The sequence below is a fragment of the Meles meles genome, chromosome 9, assembly GCF_922984935.1.
Source record: "Meles meles chromosome 9, mMelMel3.1 paternal haplotype, whole genome shotgun sequence".
NCBI lineage: Eukaryota > Metazoa > Chordata > Mammalia > Carnivora > Mustelidae > Meles > Meles meles.
Genome location: NC_060074.1, coordinates 64,521,726 through 64,544,527, shown reverse-complemented (window position 1 = coordinate 64,544,527; position 22,802 = coordinate 64,521,726). Strand labels below are relative to the sequence as shown.

General features: G+C 37.6%; 1 protein-coding gene across 1 annotated transcript in view; it reads right to left on the bottom strand.

The window, feature by feature from the left end:
* XIRP2 (xin actin binding repeat containing 2) overlaps window positions 1-22,802 on the bottom strand; it is a 41,290-nt gene that overhangs the window by 1,321 nt on the left and 17,167 nt on the right. The window contains exons 3-6 of the mRNA XM_046019527.1: window positions 12,284-12,394; window positions 11,823-11,895; window positions 10,848-10,978; window positions 888-10,209 (exon numbers count right to left, since the gene is read on the bottom strand). Coding sequence (XP_045875483.1) covers window positions 888-10,209; window positions 10,848-10,978; window positions 11,823-11,895; window positions 12,284-12,394 — 9,637 coding nt within the window. The remainder of the gene's footprint in view (window positions 1-887; window positions 10,210-10,847; window positions 10,979-11,822; window positions 11,896-12,283; window positions 12,395-22,802) is intronic.

The window sequence follows — 22,802 nt, the reverse complement described above, 5'->3', positions numbered from 1 at the left end:
TTTAAGAAAGGTGAAATGAAATTATTTATAGAAAAAAAACTAGCAGCCTTAGAGAATGCTAACTCCATCTGACTTAAAAACAATAATTAAGGGCGCCTGGGTGGTTCAGTGGGTTAAGCCGCTGCCTTCAGCTCAGGTCGTGGTCCCAGGGTCCTGGGATCGAGTCCCACATCGGGCTCTCTGCTCAGTGGAGAGCCTGCTTCCCTTCCTCTCTCTCTGCCTGCCTCTCTTGTGATTTCTCTCTGTCAAATAAATAAATAAAATCTTTAAAAAAAAAAGAAAAAAATAATTAAATATACAAAAAGTCTAATTCCATACCTATACTTTTGTCAAAGATAGCAATCACTAAAAATCATTAAAGTGCCTATGGAGGGTGTAAATTGTTTGTGGGATTATTACCAGGCTGTATTGAATTCAAACACAAACACCAGTTAAGTCTGGTAGTCAAATTATGTCAATAGTAGGTCAATAGATATTATTAAATATTGTCTTAAGTGGATAAAACATTAACTTTTAATAAAAATATCAATGTGCTATGGGTGTACCATTATTAAATATTCAGTTAGATACAATTATTAATGCTATTACAATAACAACTATTATATCTGCTGCTTTATCCAAAGTCTTATTCAACTTGACAAATCCAGGTCTCACTTATCTATGTAATAGCGTTTGTTATTCTCACACAGTGCAGATGAATCCTGTTTTAGGTGCTTTTGTAAAAAGAAAGCAGTAAGAGCAAGCATTGTGAAGAGAAGGCTATCTGCAGCCAGGGAAAGCTGTTAGTTTTCAGTTATTTCCAAACACTCTTTGAACAGCAGATCACCCCAGCTATGGACCAGGTGCCTTTAAATGGGTTAGTCTTCACACTCCACCAGCTGATTTACCGCTTATGAATGCAGATTCCTCTTGGAAGGTGGTTCTCATCTCAGTGGCAGAAGCATCTGAGGTTGCAAATCTCAGACTTTGAAACATGCTTTCACTCTCCTGCCATGCCTTCTGAAAATTCCTCCTGAGCTCTTTAGGTGAATCAGAAATATCTAAACTATGGCCAGCGATGACATCTTCGTAGGTCGGTGGGGCATGTTTGAAGTCAAAGCCAGATTTGCCAGCCTCTGAGCCATGTGATGAAGACACCGTGGTCATCGTCGACCCCACGACTCGATCCTCAAATGCATCCACCCCCGAGAAACATTCACTGACAGACCTCGTTTCAGAGCGGATGCTGGGATGCCTCACGGGAATACTTTCTTGCAGCTCTCTAGCACGATTGCAAGAAAAGCCTGTAAAACTTGAGTTTTCCACAGACGTCGATCCATATTCCTCCTTACAGAACGAGCGACTTTCCTGCTTAACGCTGTGGTCGGCCTCTCCATTTGTATAAACTCTCCTGGTTGACTTCGCTTCGAACAGGGGGCCAGCCTCGAACTCCCTGAACCACCTGTCTATTTCATTCTCACGGTCGCTCAGGAAACTGTCCGCCATACCGACCTCGCGGCTGGCAGCGTCGAACCTCTGCGCATGCTCGACGCGCCGTGGCCCCTGCACCGTGCGGATGATTTCCACAGAGTCAAAGCTCTCCGCGTCCGGCGGCCGGCGCGGCGCCGAGCCCCCAGCGTCTTGGTGAACGTAGGTGGCCATCTTCTCGACTTGCCTAATTTCCTCTTGAGTTTCCCTGGAGCCTCGGAAGGAGCCGCCGTCGACATGGTTTACACTAATAGGGATGGTGATAGTGGGGGGAGAGTCCCTACCACGAGTTTCTATCTTAATTTGACGCCGAAGTGTTGCAGGAGACGTGATGATCTCAGACCTTTTCTCTACTAGGGGAACCGGAGTCCCTGATGGACACGGGGCGGCCCCTCTGGCTAGCTTGGCGGTGGTGTCTTTGAGTCTGACGAGCTGCTCAGAGCGGCTCCTGGGCGGGGAAGGGGACGCCTTTGCTGGGCCAGCTCTGGATGTTTGTGGTGCAGAACTTCTCGGGGATGCTTCCGCAAAACCGTCTTTTTTCAGGGACCGAGAGAGCTCGTCCTTAGGAGAGGTTTCTGGCCGCCGGGCAGTAGATTCGATTGTTATAAAAGTTGGTGACGGTGGACGTGTTTTCAAGGACGGAGGAGAGACCTTGCTCTCCTCTAGTTTGATTTCCTGATGGGTTTTCACGTGGTTGCGAGCAGCTGCTTCCTGCTGAGTTGCTACTTGGCGGAGCTCTGTCTTTTCTACCATTGTATTTTCTTGCCGTTCCCTAACGTTCGACAGTTCAGATGACGATTCATTAAGGCTAGTGGGTTTATTTCTCTGCTTTTCTACTTTGGAGGACATCATGGCTGTTTGAATTATATTCTCACAGGACACAAGCATCTCCTCTGCTTGAGTTTTAATATGCGTTATTTCTTCTTTGATTTTCTCTATGTTGTTCTCCATAGCAATGCGAACACCATATTGTCTTTTTTCTTCACTTAATAGCCATACTGGAATAATATTTAGCAGGGTCTGAAATGTTTTAAAGCCATTTTTATCTGGCTCCACTTCAAACTGTTTTACCCTAGACAAAATCTGTTGTAGTTCTTCACGTTTTCTCAAGAATTCCAATATATTTATAGCACATGTTCCATCATCCTGCTGAGATTCTTTCACGGAGGAAAATAGAGATTTGTTCTGTGTAATCTCTTGCTTTGAATCTTTAGTATTAGAAAAGACTTGTTTCTGTTGTATGCCCTTGACTCCAAGACATTTTTCTTCCTGCAGATTATTATATGGCTGGGGCAATTTTTTATGTTCAGCTTGACTTCCAGAAGTCAGTATTTGCATTTGCTGAAAATTCTGTGTCTGTGAATCAAGATGTACATCAGTAACATTTTGCTTGACTACCTTCTGTGATGATTTATTCAAACGTTCTTGTTTTCTTTCAACTATTAGTCTCTCTTTCTTTGGACCAATTGTTGATGGTTCCTGATTTGTTCTTTCACTTCCTGGAGGTTTCCCACTCTCAGATCCTCTAAATTCTCTTTGCTTCTCAGGAACTATATTGAGTTTACTTTCATGGCTTTTCTCCGTGGGTTCCGTAGGTAGTTTTATTGTTACTCTTTTCTCCTTCTTAGGTAATTGATAATATTTTTCAGCTACAGATTGCTTATTACTATAGTCAGTGCTTGCTTCAGTTTTGTCGGTTTTCTGGTACTGTTCTTTGCTAATGGTTTGAACATCAATGTCGGATTGCTTTCTGTGGCTTTCATAGATGTGGTCTGCTTCATTTGATTTGTGATCTGCAGGTGGAAGCTTGATAGTTTTAACTTTGAAACTTGGGGAAACAGGTTTTCTTTGGGACAAATGCAAGTCCTCCAGATATTTCTGTTGTGTTTCTTGTGCATTATACTCCTGGTGCCTCTGTTTAATTTCACAAGCTGACATAGATTGTGACATGTCCCACGAGCTCTGTAAAGCTTCCTTTTTTGTGGTAACTTTTTCTTCTGAGGCTGCTAGAACATGTTGGACACCCTCGGTGGTGACCGTCCCCGCTCGTGTTGTGGAAAGCTGGTTGTCCGTATGCACTCCTAGGACTTGAGAATGACTTTGGGAGTATGGGTTAGGTTGAACCAAAGTGACCCCTGAATCCAGCCCAGGTAGGGGAGCCTCCTCATTTGTTTTTTGTAATGGTACTTCCTTTTGTAGCTCTGGCACGTTTTGATTGGGGCTTTCTCTTTTGACTATGTTATAGCAAGAACTCTCAAGTTTCTGTTTTTCAAGCTCTTCCCTTTGTTGTCTGTACTTTTCTTCAGCTATCATTAAAGGCGTCTTAAATTTTCTCATATAAGGTTTTGGACTTTGTTGTCCTGAATCTGCTGAGAATGAATGAGATTTTATAAGAGGTGCCATTGTTTTTTCCTTGGTTAGTGAAGTTTCTGGAACTGTCTGTGAGAGAGACCTCCTAGAGTCCATAGATAATTGTTTTCTTTCATCAAGACTTCTTCTAGACATGATCTTCTTCATCTCTGTCTGTTCACAGCTAGTCGCCATTATTACTCTTTCCTGACCCTTTGGGGGAATAATTTTACATTCCGTATCTGGCAGGGAAGTTTCCAACTCAACTTTTGGGGAACTGCGATTCTTTTTATCTTCTATCTGTTTGGGAAATTTGGGTTTAGGGAGTGTGGGAGGTGGCAAAAGTACTCCTGATTTTCCCGTTAAGACATTAGCCTGAGAATGCGTTTGCCGAGAACTCGAGCCTTCTTGGGAATATTGTATGAATGTTCCCCTGTGCTTTTCTTGAACAGAGGAAAGGAGATGCGCTGGTTTAAGAGATGGAGTTGGAGGAGGGGGAGGTGGTGGAAACGCTGATAGACGTTCTCTTTCAGATTTATCATCTTCTGGTGGTGGAGGAAGAGGGAGGCTTGGGAAACTTTCAAATTCTGCCTTTATCATCTCTGGGGCATTTTTTTCAGGCAACATCATTAAAGGAGGTGGAGGAGGAAGAGGAAATTCAATTTCAGATGATGCATTGGAAGGTGGAGGAGGAGGTGGAGATGGAGGTGGAAGAGAGCACTCACTTTCTTTTCCATTATTTGCAGGGTTACCGTTGATTGAATTAAAGGACATTTCCATTGCCATTTTTAAGTCTGTGGAAGTATTTGTCTTCATTAGAAAGTCCTGGCTCTTCAGATGAACATCAGCCTGCTTCTTGTCAGTTGCCTTAAATTTACTATGACTTTTGGGGGAGACTTTCACTTGTGTTACATCTGATATGTCTTGATCTGTAGGCAAAGTCGGTTGAGGGTTCATGTTCTTTTTCTGTATATATTTATTAGAACATTGTAGTTCTTGCTTTAACAAAGTTTGTGTCTGCAAGTCCTCTGAAGCTTCACAAGTTTCCCTGACTGTCATGTTGACCAGACCCTGGGTTGGGCTGGCCTTAAGGCTTTGTTTATCTGTTGGTATTTTAGTGTTTTTGGTATTTTTAGGACTCTTTACAGAGAAAGATTCAGTCCTCTGGTGGTCATTCCTCAGTTTGCAAGTTTGAGTCTGTTCCTTTTCCACTGTTTTATTGACAGATTGGATAGAGTTAAAGAAAGCATTCTTCTGTTCTGTCACAGTCTCTGACTTCTTAGTTTTTAGATTTTCCTTAGCTGACACCGTTGAAGTCAATTGTCTGCTCACATGTTCATCACTAAGATGCTGCTCTGTTGTGGTATCAGTCCAGAGGCCTATTTTGTCCTCGGATTCCAGCACATTGTTAATAGCTTTGTGGTGTGAATTAGATAGTTTTCTAAGGCTTTTCTCAAGAGCATCATTGTTCTGTTCACGATCTATGACAATCTTTACAGTGCCTTTGGGGGCTTTTGGGAGAGTAACTTCAGTTCTTTCTTCTGTTAAATTCCCATGATAAGATTTGCCTGTAGTTTGATTGGGAACATCTGCTCTCCCTTGCCACCTGGCTGCTGGCTCAAATGGTCCTGGTCTTGGCTGAAGAACACTTTTTATGTCCCTCTGGACAGCCACCTGATGAATCTTGGTTTTCTGCTCTTCTGAGGATCCTCCCCTCACACCTTTCACATCTTCTTTTACTACAGCTCTTTTATCTACCTCTTTGAAAGCTCTCTCTGCTTCTTTCAGATTCCTTAATGATATTTCAAGGTCATCTCGGATAAGCTCCTTTTTCAGGATTTCTGTTCTTGTGTTCGCGGTCTTTTCAAGGCATTCAATAGCTTTTTCAATGTCACCAGGGATGGCATTGGGCTGTTTAGATTCTTTCCATTGGTGGTTTGATTCCTTAAGTGATTCAAGTGTGGCCAGCATGTCGCCTTTTATAATTTCTTCTGTTTTAGCCACTGTTTTCTGATTTATGGCCTGGCTGAGGGAATTTAGAGTTGATTTCAAGTCACCTTTTATAATTTCTTCTTTGGGGGTCTTGCAACATGTCATCTGAGGCTCTGTCATAAAAACCTTAACTGTATTATGCACATCTCCTGGGATGATGTCAGTTTCACGAACAGTACGTTCAACCTGAGACTGCCTTTTCTTTAGTAACAGTTTTGTACCCTCCACATCACCACCAATTATTTCTTCCTCTCTTTCTTGTTTCCTAGCTGTCAGTGTTTCACTTGACTCCATCTGGAGTTGTTTTAGATAATCCAAAGCTCCGATTTCTATGCATGTTGTGAAAAACTGAACATTTCCCCTCTCAGAGGCATCGATTTTAGTCCTTTCAGATATTTTATTGTTTGATATGGAAGATAACAAATTATGAATGGTACGTTTTACATCACCCCCTATTACTTCTTCACGCTCAACTGTGTCACCAGCATTTTCATGAAGAAGACAATAGATAGTCATATTAATATCTCCTCTTTCATCTTCCTGAATTAAAATGCCTTTCTTTACAGATCTTTCCTCGGAGAACAGGTTTTTTATTGCTTGTTGTACATCACCACTCACTATTTCTTCTTTTTCAGTGTGAAATTCCGTTGATCTGTTTAATAATTGAGTTTTGGTCAAATTAACATTTCCCTTCTCTTCTTCACTAACCCAAATTTCCTTTTTTGTACAGTCTCTTTTGGAAAGCAGGTTCACCATTATATTTCTAAGATCAACCCTGATAATGTCTTCTTTCTGTATCTCAGGAGATGCTTGATTCATTAGCTTGTATTTTGCCATTCGAACATCCCCAACTTCATCAGCTTCAATGATGATTCCAGGAGCCGCAATAACTTTTTGAGAGTAGAGTTCTTCTAACGTTTCCTTAATGCTCTTGCCAATAATTTCTACCTTCTCTACCCTACTTTCATTAAATTCATGAAGGGGTGTAGTTTCAAAGAGCCATGTAGTTGTCTTGACATCAGAGGGAGGGATTTCCTCCTTGATGATTTTTGTGGTGTTTTCATCTGCTTCCTTAATAGAATCCAGAGTTTGATTTTCAAAAAGCCATACTGCCTGCTTAACATCGCCTTTCTGCATATCTTCCTGGGTGACTGTTTTGATATGTTCATATTCTGACCCTTCTCCTCTCAGCTCATCTATGGTGTGGGTTTCAAATAGCCAAGTAGATGTTTTAACATTGCCCTTTTTTATTTCGTTGACACTTACTGTTCTTATATAACTATTCTTACCACAATTTTCAGACTCAAAAAATTGTTTACTTGTCTTTACATCCCCACCTTGAATATGGTCCACAGTGGGCATAGCATCATGTGATTCTTCTGAAATCTGATCCAGCGGCTGGGTTTCAAATTTGTATCTGACAGAACTAACATCTCCCTTCTGAATGTCTTCCTGTGTGACAGACTTAATAACATACACAGTCTCTGACTGATTCATTGAGTCTAGTGGTTTTGTTTCAAAAAGCCACCTAGTTCCTCGTACATCTCCATGAATTACTTCTTCCTTTTTAACTGTTGTCACTTCATGGTAATACCCTTCTCGGTCTTGAATTGCATAGAGTGGCTGGGTTTCAAAGAGCATTCTATAGCTTTTTACGTCACCCTTCATTACTTCTTCAGTAATTGTTTTCTTGGTGCTGAGACAGTCAGATTCTTCTTTAATCTCATCTAAAGAAAAAGTCTCAAAAATAAAGCACCCCTTTCTTACATCCCCGCCTTGTACATCTGTCACTGTCTTAACTAATTCATCACCTTCTTGACTCTCTTTTATCATATCAATTGGTTGGTTTTCAAAAAGCCACCTGCAATTTAAAACATTACCTTTCTGAATATCTTCAGTCTTTAGGGCTTTGATCTTTTTCAAAACTTCTTCTGAACTGGAACTTATAGAATCTAACGATTGATTTTCAAATTTATGCCGCATGCTGGAGACATCCCCAGCTTGGATATCCATTTCCATGGCCTTGATTTCTTTTCCTTCTTCTCCTTGTATGCTGTCCAAATTTTCTGTCTCAAAAAGAAAACATGCTGTACGAACATCCCCACCTTGGATCTCTTCCTGTTTTACAGTTTGCAATTTGACTGTTGCTTCGGAGTCATCTTTTATGGTGTCAAGTGGCTTAGTTTCAAAGAGCCAGGTACAGGCTTTGACATCTCCCTTATGAATTTCTTCACTGCCGGTCATTAATGAAACTTTTTCATAAAGAGACTCCATTGGTTGGGTTTCAAAAAGCCACCTGCAAGTTTTGACATCCCCTTTAACAATATCTGTCACTTGTTCAGTTTTACTTTCTCCTTCTTCCACATTACTAAAATACTTAATCGAATCAAGAGGCTGGGTTTCAAATAACCATTTAGCAGATTTCACATTTCCGGTCTGTATTTCTTGAGCAGATATTCCTCTAATTATCTGGAATTTATGAATGCTTTCATCAAACTGGTCAATGGGCCTTGTTTCAAAAAGCCACCTACAACTTCTCACATCACCTCTTAGGATTTCTTCTTGTTGGACTGTCTTGACTTGATGATATTTCCCAAGGTGATCTTGAATGGCATATAGTGGTGTTGTTTCAAAGAGTGATTTGTTTAACTCTACAGCACCTCTGGTGACTCCTTCCACCTCTATTTTATGTGATGCATCAAATTTAATTAAATTGTTTGATTCAAAGATATGTGTGTAATTCTTTACATCTCCTCTGTCAACTTCTTCAAGTTTCACTGTTCGTATGTACTCTTTTTTATCTTCTCTAATGTCTTCCAGGGGTTGGGTTTCGAAAATCCATTTTTGGTGCCTAACATCCCCCTTTTCTTCTTCAGAGGCAGTAATTTTTTGAAGTTTTCCTACATCAGGGCTATCTTTTAAAGCCTCTATTGGAAGTGTTTCAAATAGATGCTTAGTAGTTTGTACATCACCCCCTATTATCTCTTCAGATCTTAGAGGACCTGCATCAGGAACTTCTTTTAGAATGTCTAATGGCTGAGTTTCAAACATCCAACACTTTCTGGAGACATCTGTACCTATTATTGTTTCCTTTTCAATGATGACCTCTTCTGACTCTTCTTTGATTTTCTCCAAAGGTTGAGTTTCAAATAACCACTTTGCCCTACTCACTCCACCTTTGACATTTTCTTCCATGGATATTCCTCGGACAACTTTAATTTCCGTGATATCCTTGTTAATTGTGTCCAAGGGCTGTGTTTCAAACATCCAACGTGCTGTTCTCACATCTCCCTTTTCAATGTCTTCTCTATGAACAGTTTTAATTTCTAGCATTTGACCTAAACCATCTCTAATAACATATAATGGTTGGGTTTCAAAACATTTTATACTTCTCCTAACATTTCCCTTAATTTCTTTGAGCTCAGACCTGAGTTGCAATAAGTGAACTTCATCCACTGAATGAAGCTGTCCTAGCTGATCCAGATGTTGAGTTTCAAACATATATCTCACAGTCTTGACATCCCCACCAGTTATGTCCTTTACAGCAGTTACCCCTGATTCTTCTTGATGCATTTTATTCATTGAGTCTAATGGCGTTGTTTCAAACATCCACCGGGCTGTGCGGACATCTCCTCTGGCTAGCTCAGGAATTTTCTCAGCATTTTCTTCAGTGCCAGAAGAATGATCCCCCAGTGTATCTATGGGTTGGGTTTCAAACATCCACGTGGTATATTTCACATCACCACCAGCAATGATTTCTTGATCAGCAATGCCCTTGTTGATATTATTTTCATCTGGAGAGTCATTATTGATGGAGTCTAAAGGCTGGTTCTCAAAGATCCATCTCATGGACTGTACCTCCCCTTTCAGAATTTCATCCCACTCCAAGTGTTCTCTTTCTGAGTTCAGAGCTTTTTGAGAACTGTCATTCGTATTTTCAAAAACATACCGGACTTGTTGCACATCTGCTGAAACTGAGCTCCCTGGGTTCACTTGACTAGAGACAATTTCAGAAACCTCACTGATATAATCTTTTTCTAAGTTTTTTCTTAACTCAGGATGCATGTGTTTATATAAACGGTTTAATTCGTACAAATTTCTTTGCTTAGAATATAATTCTTTGGGTACTGGTGGTATTCTAGGAGGGTTGGGGAATTCAGGGGACTGGGAAAATGCTGCCATATCTATTGGAGTTTGAAATATATCAGGTGGGGGAGGAGGAAATTCTTCTGTTTTTCCCATAGCGGAGGCATTAACTTGTACCAGAGTTGAGGAAGTGGCACTATGGTCATTGTGTTTTGTGGTTGATGTTTCCTTCCTCTGGCAGGTCGACATGCAGGACGTGGAAGAGGTATCCACAACTGATGATGCTTTTAAAGTCTCTTCATATTCACTTACGATCTTTAAGGGAGAGAAAGTCAAATCTTATAAAAATGGGTGTAGTGGTGAAGACTTCCTAGGCATTGCCCCTTAGCTGTCTACATGCTACGATACCTCCATTGGAAACAACAGGTGACAGACTCCTTTGAGAGACCTACCTAGGAGCAATATTTTGTGTTTGTTACTATCTTTCCTATAATGCATTGCACTTTCAGAGTTATATTCCCCATTCGAGACATCACCAGTTCAGTATTTTAACATTTACACATAATCTTGAGTATTCTTCCTCCTTTGCTTAATATGCTATGCTGAGTAATCTGGAGGGAAACAATAAAAGCCTTAAAGTACTTTTGAGGGTTGTTTTGTTTTCCTTGGAATTTTAAGCAAAGTATCTGACATTTAAAATTGACTTTATTATTTTATCTAATGCTAGTTATTAAACTTTAGAGTGCATATAATTTTTCCATTTTTCTCTAGTGAAGAAAGTTTTTAACTCTACTGCTTTTCTCATGTAGATTAATATCCTCCTTATGGAACAGAGGAGTAATGGCTCGGGATTTATTTCAAAAACCACATCAAACATTCAATAATTTGAAAATGCTAAGCATCTACATCTGGTTTTCCACTTAACACATTTCTATGTAGAGAAATTGTCTTACTTTACTCTGCTTGGCTGGGGTCATCTCTTTGTCAGAATAAGGGACCTTTTCCTGGGCAGACTTTTCAAAGTGCTCTTTTAAAAACTTAGTTGAAACCTTCGGAATCTCTTCATCCTCAGGTGTATCAATGACTACAAACAGAAAATAATACCAGGGGTGTTATATAACAAATAAACATGATGTTTGAGAAGAAAATTGTAATACTATGGGAAGCTTCTCATAATATATGTTAAAAGGTTCAAGGTATATATGGTTAATATATGTAAACAAGTTAATATATGTCAAGAAATATAGGAAGAACAGTGGTGATGGTTATCTCTGGATAGGAAGTCATAAGTGATGAAACTGTTGTTTATTTTAATTGTATATATTTTTCAAGTTTCAAGACCTACTTCCTTTAGGAAAACCAAAATAAAGCCAAAATAGAGCCAAGTAATGATTGGGTCACAACTGGCTTAAATCATCCTTTGTAGCTCTTCAAGGCAACAAAGCTTTTCATTCCCCTTTTATAGGCAAGACAAACTGGGTCTTATGCAAATTTGTACGGATTTATTTGTAGTTTAATGACATATCTGTAGGTCGCAAACCGGAATTTAGAAGTGTTTAAATCTGTTATTGGAAGTAATACAATCCAGATAACATTCTGTTCCCAGGGAGTTTGATAAACATTAAGGTTTATTCTAGGTCCCTGAGGCAAAAAGCAATTCAGAGGTGGCTGGCGTACCACCTTCTAGGCTTTTAGGATGAATTCATAAGACTGATGGGCAGTGAACTATTTCAGAAGCTTATTGCATCTATTACCACACACAGAACCTAATTATATATAGAAATACTACTCTGTCCCCTTTGGGACCATGAGTCATAGTTACTAAATTTACTCAGTGGGAGGGATTGTGCTTTGGAAAGCTTCCATTCAAACACAGACACATCAGCAGGAGCAAGGTATATTGGGGACCAATAATAACAGATTCTCACCTGTTTCTTGAACATACTGATGGAGCTGAGAAGCTTGGCTTATTTCCTCAGTGTGCTTTTTAAGATGAGAGGCCTATGTTTAAAGATAATTTTAAATCAATAATTGTTTCTAAGAAGTCAGTTATTTTAGTACTATACATATATTCTTCATTTCACAGTGATTTTCTTTCAAGACTTCAGTGAACATTGAGAGACGCTAATTAAACGTTTATCCCTTATTTTAATGCATGGGCTCATGCTATAACATAATATATATGAATTAACATCTAAAGTGCACTCATATTTTTAGGGTGCTCGTTTTATTTTTCAAAGAATGTCAACTCCAAAGTACAGAAATAGACACTGATATATATTGATATTAAACACATAAAGGACATTAAAAGCAATTGCTTACAACAAGGTCAGAATTTCCACACAGCTTTGTAAACTGTTTGGAAAGTATTGTCTTTCTAAGTAGTTACCATTTCTGTTCCAAGAACATCACTTTTGTGTGTTTTGGAAACTTCTTGTTCATTTCTTTCCATCTCCTGGCTGTTACTTGAAATGTCGACCTGGCTACTGTGGATTACCTCCTGAAAATAAATGAATAAAGAAATATACAATGTTTTAAGAAAAGTCTGAAAATGTTAACTTTTTTAATTAATGGAAAAACTTAATAATAAAATTAAAATTAATGAAAAAAAATTGAAGTTCCTCAGTGTACTAGTTTGCTTGGCTGCTGTAACAAATTATCACAAAATTAGTAGCTTATAACTGCACAAACTTAATATTTTATGGCTTTGTAGGTCAGAAGCCCTGACTGGGGGTGTTGACAGGTGTTAGGAGGTCGTATTCCTTTCTGCAGGCTCTAGAGGAGAATCTATTCAATCCTTGTCTTTTGCAGTTTGAGAGACTGCCTGTTTTCCTTGGCTCATGACCCCACTCTATCAGGCTGAGGCTTTCTCACACCGCCATCTCTGATTCTCTCTTCCAATTCCCTGTTCCACTTTTAAGAACCATGTGATTACATGAGGCCAATCTGAATTAATTCAGGATTCTCTCCCTGTCAGAAGGTCAGCTGATTAGCAGCTGTAATTTTATTTGCAATCATAATTCTCCTTTGCATGTAACTTACATATTCACAGATTTTGGGAATTAGGACATAAGTATCTTCAGGAACTATTATTCTTCCTACTACCCTTAGTGAGCTACAATGTAAGAAAGATGAACCTCAAAAAGAAAATGCAAATCCTTGATGAAAAAAATGTATTTTGTTATTTACAAGCCAACTTTTCATGTTACAGAAAGACACTGCAGTCTTCAAGTTGGCCATCTAGTTTGGTGACACATCCAGAGTTCAAATGAAGACTACAACCAATATAAACAGACCATATTATGGTAATGTGTATTTCTCTCTCTTCACACATGGGGCTACTTTTGATTTTATTCAAGTTAGTACAGGTGATCCTGGCTGATTTGGATGCTTTGAAGCTCCTCTTTATTTTGGTGATCCAGTCCTGCTGTTACTATAGACTGTGATCTGATACAAGTATATGACTGACTGATTGATTGATTAATGTGATGAGTCAGTTGGCATATTGTTAAAAATCTTAACATCAAAAAATAAGGATATGAAGAGATTACTCTTCAAGAACCCATGAAACTGAACTTGTTTGAAGTTGGGCATTCACTTTCATCTACTTGACCATCAAACACTATTTTTGAGATATGATTTTTTGAAAATTTGCCTTTGTAGAGAATAGTCAGGTGAGCAAATGTCCATTATTATTCATCATATAGGGGCACTAATTTTTTTTACACAAAGTTAAATAGTTTTGAGCTGTCAAATTCTAGTCCTTTACACCAACAATAAATTTAAAATTAATTAATGAGATTTTTTTATTTTTATTTTTTTTGTTAGTGGGCTTGTAGTGTGTGGCTTTCCCCCCCTAAGGGTATTCGGTATACAGGGTAAAATTTCTGGTTAACCAAGCAGCCATCAGACATCTGCTTAGAGATAGATCGATCTGATCTTATACTTTTCTAGGAAGGAGACTTAAGAAAAAAAGTTGGCGTCTTCCTAAAAGTTCTACAGAGAATTGAAGGCAAAATGTAGGTTTATACTTTAGAATGTAGATTATATTTTATTGGATGTATTAGTTAACTAGAAATCCTTTCACAATGTATACATATATCAAATCACCATAATGTGTCCTTTAAATGTCTTATAATGTTAACTATACCTCAATAAGGCTGAAAAAATGTGGACTGTATCTCATTAAATTGAATACCAGTGTAATTTTTCCCCCCTAAAGCAGAATGCTTTTCTAGTCTGAGTTAATAATCCACATATATAAAATGATTTTTAATAATATGCTTGGCATACATTTGTGCCTAGGAAAAATTTACTTAATGAGTGGATGACTAAATTAGCAAACTTCTATTAATAAATTATTTTCATTCAATCTTCTATTTTCTGGAGAATGTCCTGGAAATGAGATGAAACAATGAGCGAGTCGTGTACTTTACTTTCTCAAGAGGGAGTACAGAAAATAAATAATCCATATCCTTTCCTTTAAGTTCAAATAACCAAAGTTTGATTTAAGAGGAAGCTTTGCATAATCAAATTTTATTTAAGGGTATCAGTAACATTAGGCTGCAGGGAATAATAACAATCACTGAAAATGCATGAGCACAAATAACAATTCTTTCCGTGACAACTGTTTACAACTGTGAGAAGCATTTCCATCTATAAAGATACAATGGAAATGTTCTATGGCCTTCTTACGATGCTGATTAAACAGACAAGGAAAGAACAAAGGGCGGTGGGAACCTGACCAGTATGAAGGTTCTTATTGAAGTGCACCATGATCATTACTACAGAAGCATGCCTCTACTTACAGTTCCATGGGACAAGCTATGGCACAGAGACATGCTTATTTGGTCCACTTGATGTTTTTAAATTTAGAATTAGTTAATACTTACAAAAATCAAGACTTCTGCCTGCTTTTGTAAACTTTAAAGATCTGACAGTCCTGGGTTCATATTCCAACATGTGAATGAGTTTCTTGCTGGAACAAAGTAGTGGTCAACCTTTTTACCTGGGACATGTACTTTTCATCTGGTCACTATTCCCATCATTCACTAAGTAACACAAAGTGGTATTTTTTAAAAAGCCTGCCTGGAACCTATAGAAATTCTAGTTTCTTACACTTGCTGCTTGTTATCAGACTGAAAGAATAGAGTTAGTGATTTGAATCTGTATGTTGAGAAAGACAAATGCAAACGCTGGAAGTAAAAAACAGTCAATAAACGTATTTTTGACATATTTTGAAAGTTATTTTCTGGGCACTTTATACTGAATATGTATCTACTTGAATAAAAACAATCCATGCCTATCATATCTAAATACATTTTCTTGTAAGAGATGACACAACATGAACAGTACCAGGGTACATAAATTTGGCTAGCGTTTCTTCTTGTGCTATTACTCAACAGAACTGTAATTGCTATGTGAGTTTGGTATGTTAGTGTCAACACATCAATTTTACTGCCCCCAGGTTGCTGTAATTTATATAAAGTCTCTCTTAAAATATGCCAAGATTTCATTTCTATTGTTACAGTATTTCATATTTTGCAACTAGTTGAGCTTGAATTTTTTTTGAACTTGTGAAAATTTTTATTTTATTTTTTAAGTTTTTATTTATTTTTTAAATTTCTTTTCAGTGTTCCAGAATTCATTGTTTATGCACCACACCAAGTGCTCCATGCAATACGTGCCCTCCATAATACCCATCACCAGGCTTACCCAACCTCCCACCCCTGTCCCCTCCAAAACCCTCAGATTGTTTTTCAGAGTCCATAGTCTCCCATGGTTCATCTCCACCTCCAATTTCCTCCAACTCCCTTCTCCTCTCCATCTCCCCATGTCCTCCGTGTTATTTCTTATGCTCCACAAATAAGCAAAACCATATGATAATTGAGCTTGGATTTTAAATCTGGAACAAAGTAGTGGCCAACCTTTTTACCTGGGATATGTACTTTTCAGCTGGTCACTATTCCCATCATTCACTAAGTAACACAAGGTGGTATTTTAAAAAAAGCCTGCCTGGAACCTATAGAAATTCTAGTTTCTTACACTTGCTGCTTGTTATAAGACTGAAAGAATAGAGTTAGTGAGTTTCACTCACTCAGTTGCTGGTATCTACAAAGAACAGGGTTAGGTAAAAGGACTGATCATCATAATGCTCAAGAGAAATCAAATTACACAAATAAGATGTAATAAAAGAATACTGGCAAGAACACTATACATAAATTCACACAAAAATATTAATAAAATTGGTTCTTGAATATTAAATTCAAATATAGCTCAGGCTGCAAGAGACAAAATGCAGTCTTGTTTACAAGTTGAATCAACCAGGAGTCAGAAACAGGATTTTGTATTAACTCGCTCCTCTACGAGGTATGTTGTAATCTTGGGTAAGTAACTAAATCACACCGAAACTCTTTTTTTTTTTTCCATCTCATTCACCCATTTATAGATAGAGAAACAGATGATATATGTGCTCTAATATGGAGTCTAACAGAGAGAATATGGCATAATCTCAAAATAATATGCTTATATAGTTCTTACCAATCTGATGTCAGCTCATATGTTAGACAAGTATCTTACAAAAATCTATCCTTGATATATACTTCTTTTTCTTTAAACAATTTTATCTATTTATTCATCAGAGAGAGAGCGAGAGAGCACAAGCAGAGGAATAGCAGGCAGAGGGAGAAGCAGGTTCCCTGCTGAGAAGAGAGCCTGATGCAGGACTCAATCCCAGGACCCTGGGATCATGATCTGAGCTGAAGGCAGATGCTTAACCGACTGAGCCACCCACGTGTCCTTGATATATACTTCTAAGGAGATTTCTCCAGCACAGAAAAGACTTCATGTTCTGCCTACCCAGCTTGTCATTGTTATTATCAGTACCGGAAAAGGCATTGTACATTCCTACCAATAAAAATTCAAACTCATGGGCGCCTGGGTGGCTCAGTGGGTTAAGCCGCTGCCTTTGGCTCGGGTCGTGGTCTCGGGGTCCTGGAATCGAGTCCCGCATCGGGCTCTCTGCTCGGCGGGGGGCCTGCTTCCCTTCCTCTCTCTCTGCCTGCCTCTCTTGTGATTTCTCTCTGTCAAATAAATAAATAAAAATAAAATCTTAAAAAAAAATTCAAACTCATTCTAGCATAAAGAGTAAGGAAAAAATAGGACCATTTTTTTTTTTTAATGGTGACTCACTGTTATTGTGATTTTTGGAAGTATACCCAATAGGAAAGAAAATGTGATAAAAATTTGGTAGAATAGTATGGAGTAAATGCCTCCCTAGAGTGGAAAAAACAGTTCATGCTCAGTGACAATAATTCAGCTATTTTACCTATCACTAATCTCATTTTGAAAGAATAGGCAGTTCTTTTTTTTAAGCGATGAACATAACAATTTCTGGTTAATGTATTGTGTTGCTCTGGATTTGGATATATTCAAAATCAAACTTGTTTCTCTGGCCATGGGCTTATTTTTTTTAAATTTTCCTTAAAATTTTACAATATAAAATTTGATTTCCCTAGGGTTCGAGCTTTAGGTTAAGGCTTTTCTACATTTACTATACATTTTTAAAATCATGGCTCAAAAACCATTTTCTGTTTAAAACCTTTCCTGACTTTTCTATGGTCATCTATTCCTGCTTATTTTGTTGTTGTATTCCCATCCCGCCAGTACAAATCTTTATTACCTACTCATCACATTTCACAGTCATTATTTGATAATATGAATCTCTCATTTAACTGAATTCATGCATCCTCAAATCTCAGTTTTAGCATCCTGGCAGATAGTAGATGACTGCCCGCCCCCCCACCGCCAGCCTTAAATATCAAGGAGTAAGTGCATGGGCAAATAGTCATATTTTTCCAAGAGTGTGAAAATTTTATAATTTTAAATATAGTTTAAAAATTGAGAGTCTAAATTTTCCCCACATAATTCTATGGGTTTTTTTAGTATTTTAGCTAACAGTCTTTGATACTGAACATTTCATAATTGGTTGGTGAAATTACTGAAGCTGATGTGTATAACGATAACGTGTCAATCACTTTACAAAGTTCTCAGAAAGAGCCCTCTTGAAAACATTGCTAGGGATCAGAACATCTTTGAATGAATATGGTCAGTGTGGTGATGCTGTAAGGAGTAATTGGCATCATTAGAGGGAGGAGAAGCCTGTACCAAGAAACCAAAACATGCACAAAGACAACAAACATACACAAAGGGGAAGAACCTTTCAAAATAGAAAAATATATTTTCAAATAGGCTTTTTATAAAAATATCTTCATGGTGCTGGAGTGCCTGGGTGTCTCAGACAGATAAGCATCTGCCTTCAGCTCAGGTCATAATTCCAGGGTCCTGGGATCGAGGCCTGCATTGAGTTCCCTGCTCAACGGGGAGTTTGCTTCTCCCTCTCCCTCTGATCCTCCTCCCTGCTCCTTCTCTCTCTCTTTCTCAAATAAACAAAATCTTAAAAAAAAAAAAAATACTTTTCATGGTATTAAACAAACTAGTTTTTATTTCTTTTTAGTGAATTAGTATTCATTGAGTTGATGAAATTGAAGTGTTGTCAAGCATCATCTAGAAACAGCAGAATGCATTGAGCAGAATTACTATGACATAAATTAAGTTGAGATATTTATGATGACATTGAAAGACAAAACTTTATCCTAATTTTTAATTTATACAAATAGGGAAAGATATCAAGGGGAAAGAAGAATCAAGGCAATTGCAAATCCCGATTCTTTGTCTAACTCAATATACTCAGAAGTGAACCCTCCAGTTTCATTTGACTCAATAGTAAAGCTATGAGCATGTACAAGTTGACTTGTCAGATCCAAAGAGACTGATGGTGCAAAACATTAAAAGAAGCTTAAAAACATAAGATGGTAACATTTTCCTTTGAAACCATTGCATCCCTAAACATAAGTGATGCTATACAGCTTCACCTATTCATTTATTCAACCAACAGCTCCTAAGTACCAAACAACTATCTCCATCAAATTGTGCGAGACATTGTATTGTTTTAGTAAAAGTTTCTACAATTAAATCTCAATCTACTTAAATGCCTATCAATCATCTCTCTATCCATCTATCTCTGTATTTGTGCAATACAGAAAAATGTATTCATATATATTTAATGGAATAAAAAAGCTCAGCTTGAAATTCTCTTGAGGCACGACTTGTAATAAATAAGGTACATGAATTATGTAGTTTTATTACATAAATCTCTGGGAGAAGTATTATCATTCAATTAATTACAACTGTTTTTTTCACTGAAAATAATTAGACTTTGGTCATGTTTAGCTACTAAGAGCAAAACTTATCTTTTCTAATAAAAAATACTTGATTTGAAAGTAGAAATATTTGACTTCAAAGAGAGATTTCTGACTAAACAATGCCAGCTTTAACTGCTAGAACTCTGACTGTCCTCTTCGTTTCAAAAAATATTATTTATAGAGCCATATCCCTGCGTCCAAAAATGCTGAAGATTCATAAAAAGAACATATAAAAGATGTACTCTCAACTGGGCCATCAAACATATTAGTTATATAAATAACAATATTTATTTGACAAACTAAAAAAGCAGGATACATAAAAACATTCAATTTGCAGTAAAGGATGCCCTCTGGAAGTTTTATGTAGATGTGTGTTAAAGATACACATACGTATACAATATTTCAATCCAACATAGACATAAAGCATCTTAAAACCAAAGTGCCACAAGGATATAAATAAACATAAAAGCACAATAAAAGAGGATAAAACTTTGAGTCTCAAGGAACACTGAAATGACAGATACAAAGCTTATAAGAAGAATGAAAATATTTTAAAGAAAAAGAAAACCAGAGGCTACATGTATCTTATGTTAATTAATGCAAACCGAAATAGAGAAACAAAAGAATTCTGCATCTTTATTACCACCCTATATTACCAATATCCAGTAGATTTTTAAGCCCTACTAATTCTATATTTAATTATCTCTCAAGTCAATGCTGTCTTTATCCTAAACTTCTGACCCATGTAAGTCCTTGTATAATCTATTTCAGTAGTCTCCTAACTCTCCTTCTTCCATCTAAATTGACCCCCTTTTTTCAACACTATAGAGTCAGAAAAATCTTTCTTAAGTGCAGATCTATTCATCTTACTCCTTGTTTAAGTTTCTTCAATGGCTCCTGATTGCCTTCGAATAAATAACAGTTCTTTAAAATAACATAGAGTTTTCTTTATTATCTGGGCTTTGCTTACATCTCCAGCTTCATACCACAGTTTTGTCTCACTGTATTCACAAATATACTATTTTACCTTTTGTATAAGGTGCTCCTCTTGCCTAGAATGTAATGCTGTATTCATGAAAAATGATTTCAAGTCTCAGCTGGAGCATTCTCTGCTCTTAGATGTCTTCCTTGGCCTTCTTTCGTTTAGTAAAGTTTATCACCTCCTGGTGTCCCAACAAATCTCATTTGTATTTTCTATCATAGAATAATTGCGCTTTAATTATTTGTTATATGTTATATGTAATATGTTATAATTATTTGTTAAATGTCTATTTCTCTGATATAGTGAGTTCCTTGAGGGCAAAATAATATACACATCACTGAATTTTTGTTCCTGACACATGGTGGGTGCTTAATGACTAGCAGCCGAATTAAAAAAATACAAGGCACAGACTCCAGAGGCAACCTTCTTGAGTTGGAATCATTTCTGCTCACTTTCTTTGGGCAAGTCACTTAACCCTCCAACATGTCCATTTCTTGCCCTCTCCACCCTCCCCCACCAATAAAAAGGATTAATCAGGGAATAATAATAGTGCCTATGTCAGAAGGTTATTATGAGGAGGAAGTAAGTTAATATAAGTGAACACCTGGCTCATAAGTGTTACATTAGTGTTTGCTCTCTTTACGTAACAGATATCCATTGTACACTTACTTTGTGTCAGCTACTTACAAGGTAAGCAAGGCAAAAAATAATAATAACAATAATAAAAGATGGGATGAAAGTATTTTATCTATGGCTCTGTCTATGAATTTTACTATTGAAATTCACCATGAATTTTTCATTATAGAACTAAGCCCAGAAACTAAAGAAGAAACAAGTTCTAATATATACATTTTTTTTTTTTTCCACCAGAAAAGTAGTGAATTTAGGGGGTTTATTCAAAGGGAGAGAAGCAAAAAGCTGCCTGTGCACATTAGGACTCTTCCAAATCGTTCTGGCTGCTAGGACATGGAAAGGCTCTACAGAGACATGGCCAGAGTGTGGCTTTGTGATCACCTATTCAGTCCAACTTTCATGAACTCATACCTAGTGAACAGTCAGTTCACAGTGATTTAATCCACAATTATGCATTTCTTCTCACACTTGCTCTTTCCTAAAGATCCTACTGTATGACTATCATTTAGACCATAAATTAAGAATGTTAAGATTTATGTATTACCTATATATATATATATTTTAATCCAGTCACAGCTCCCAGTTTCAAACATCAGAATCTGAGCGATTTAAACAGGAAAGGTAATTGGTTAAAGAGAAACTGAGTGGCAGAGGAGGGGAGTGGAATTCATGGAATCTCCAGATTTCAGAAAACAAGACCTGGAGGTTTTGTAGTCAGTGACAGAGCTGAATAATGCTGCAGAGCCATCTGGTGAACGCACCCATGCTGTTGTCGCGGAACACCAGACACATTCATTGCCGACGTTATCAAAACTACGTAATGGATGTTGCTTCTAGAATAGTTACTTCTGAGACTGGATGTTGCTAATCTCTTGCCACCAGCCATAATTAAGATTAATTCCACATAGTCCCTGCTTCTCATGTCATTTCATCATTTCTTTATGCAAAGTCTGATTTGGGGGTATCTGATGGGTACAATCTAGTTCATACGTCTGAGTCCTCATTGCCAGGAAGCCTAGGAGAGTAAGTGTGTGGTATTTGCAGCTTCTCCTCATGGAGGCTGGTTCTGCCTCATTGGTAAGAGGCATTCCCAAATAAAGAAGGAGTTTTGAATGTCAAAAAGAGTGGAGAGTGGCTATTACCCTTGTTACAATAGTGTAATTCATGAGCACTGAGGTCTTCTTAACCAAAGGGAAACCAGCTAAAAACGTAAGTAAAGGTGTTTATTTTTGACAACAGATAACATAGTAGGAAACACTATTCATGTCTTATAATGGAATTGATTTGGGCCTATTTCTTGGCAATATATGTTCCATGTGATACTACAAGGACATGTAGGAAGACTTAGAGATAGTACAATTGGCCTGCCAAGAGGTTGGAAAGAGTTCCTGTTAAACAAACTTTCCTCCCCCTTTTACTGTCCCTCTGTGTCTCTGTGAGCATCCATCTTGTTCACTGGGAGGAATGACATTTTAAATCTTTATATAAAATCCAAACAGAGGGAAGAAACACAATAAAATGGATTTGGCTCCTATGCAACCATTTCAAGATTATCTGTGCAAACAGGGGAGTGTGATTATCAATTATGGCTACAAATGAATTATTCTGATCACTTGGGTTTTCTTCGAAATAAGGAAAAATGGGGGAAAATAAAAGGGTAGCTAATTGCAGTTTCACTGGTGAATGTATCTACTAGCAACATGGGGAATGAAAAGAGATTGAAGTGGCAGACAGGGATATTAGATTATAGCTGGAGTTTGTCATCAATTCAAGTGAGAAATCAGGTAAATAAGTTACAACTAATTTCAGCCTCACTTAGAATCCTCATTTGTAATCTGCTGCGACAGAAAGTGGGGAAGCACTGAAGGAGAGAGAGATGAGGCGCTACCATGGATTGAGTGTTGTACGTGTCAGGAAATCTACAAGGCGCTTCACATTTGTATACAACCTCATTTCCTTAGAACTCTACTGTTCTTAAAATCTACATGCTGATTATACATAAAAGGGATTGAAGGAAGAATGATACACAA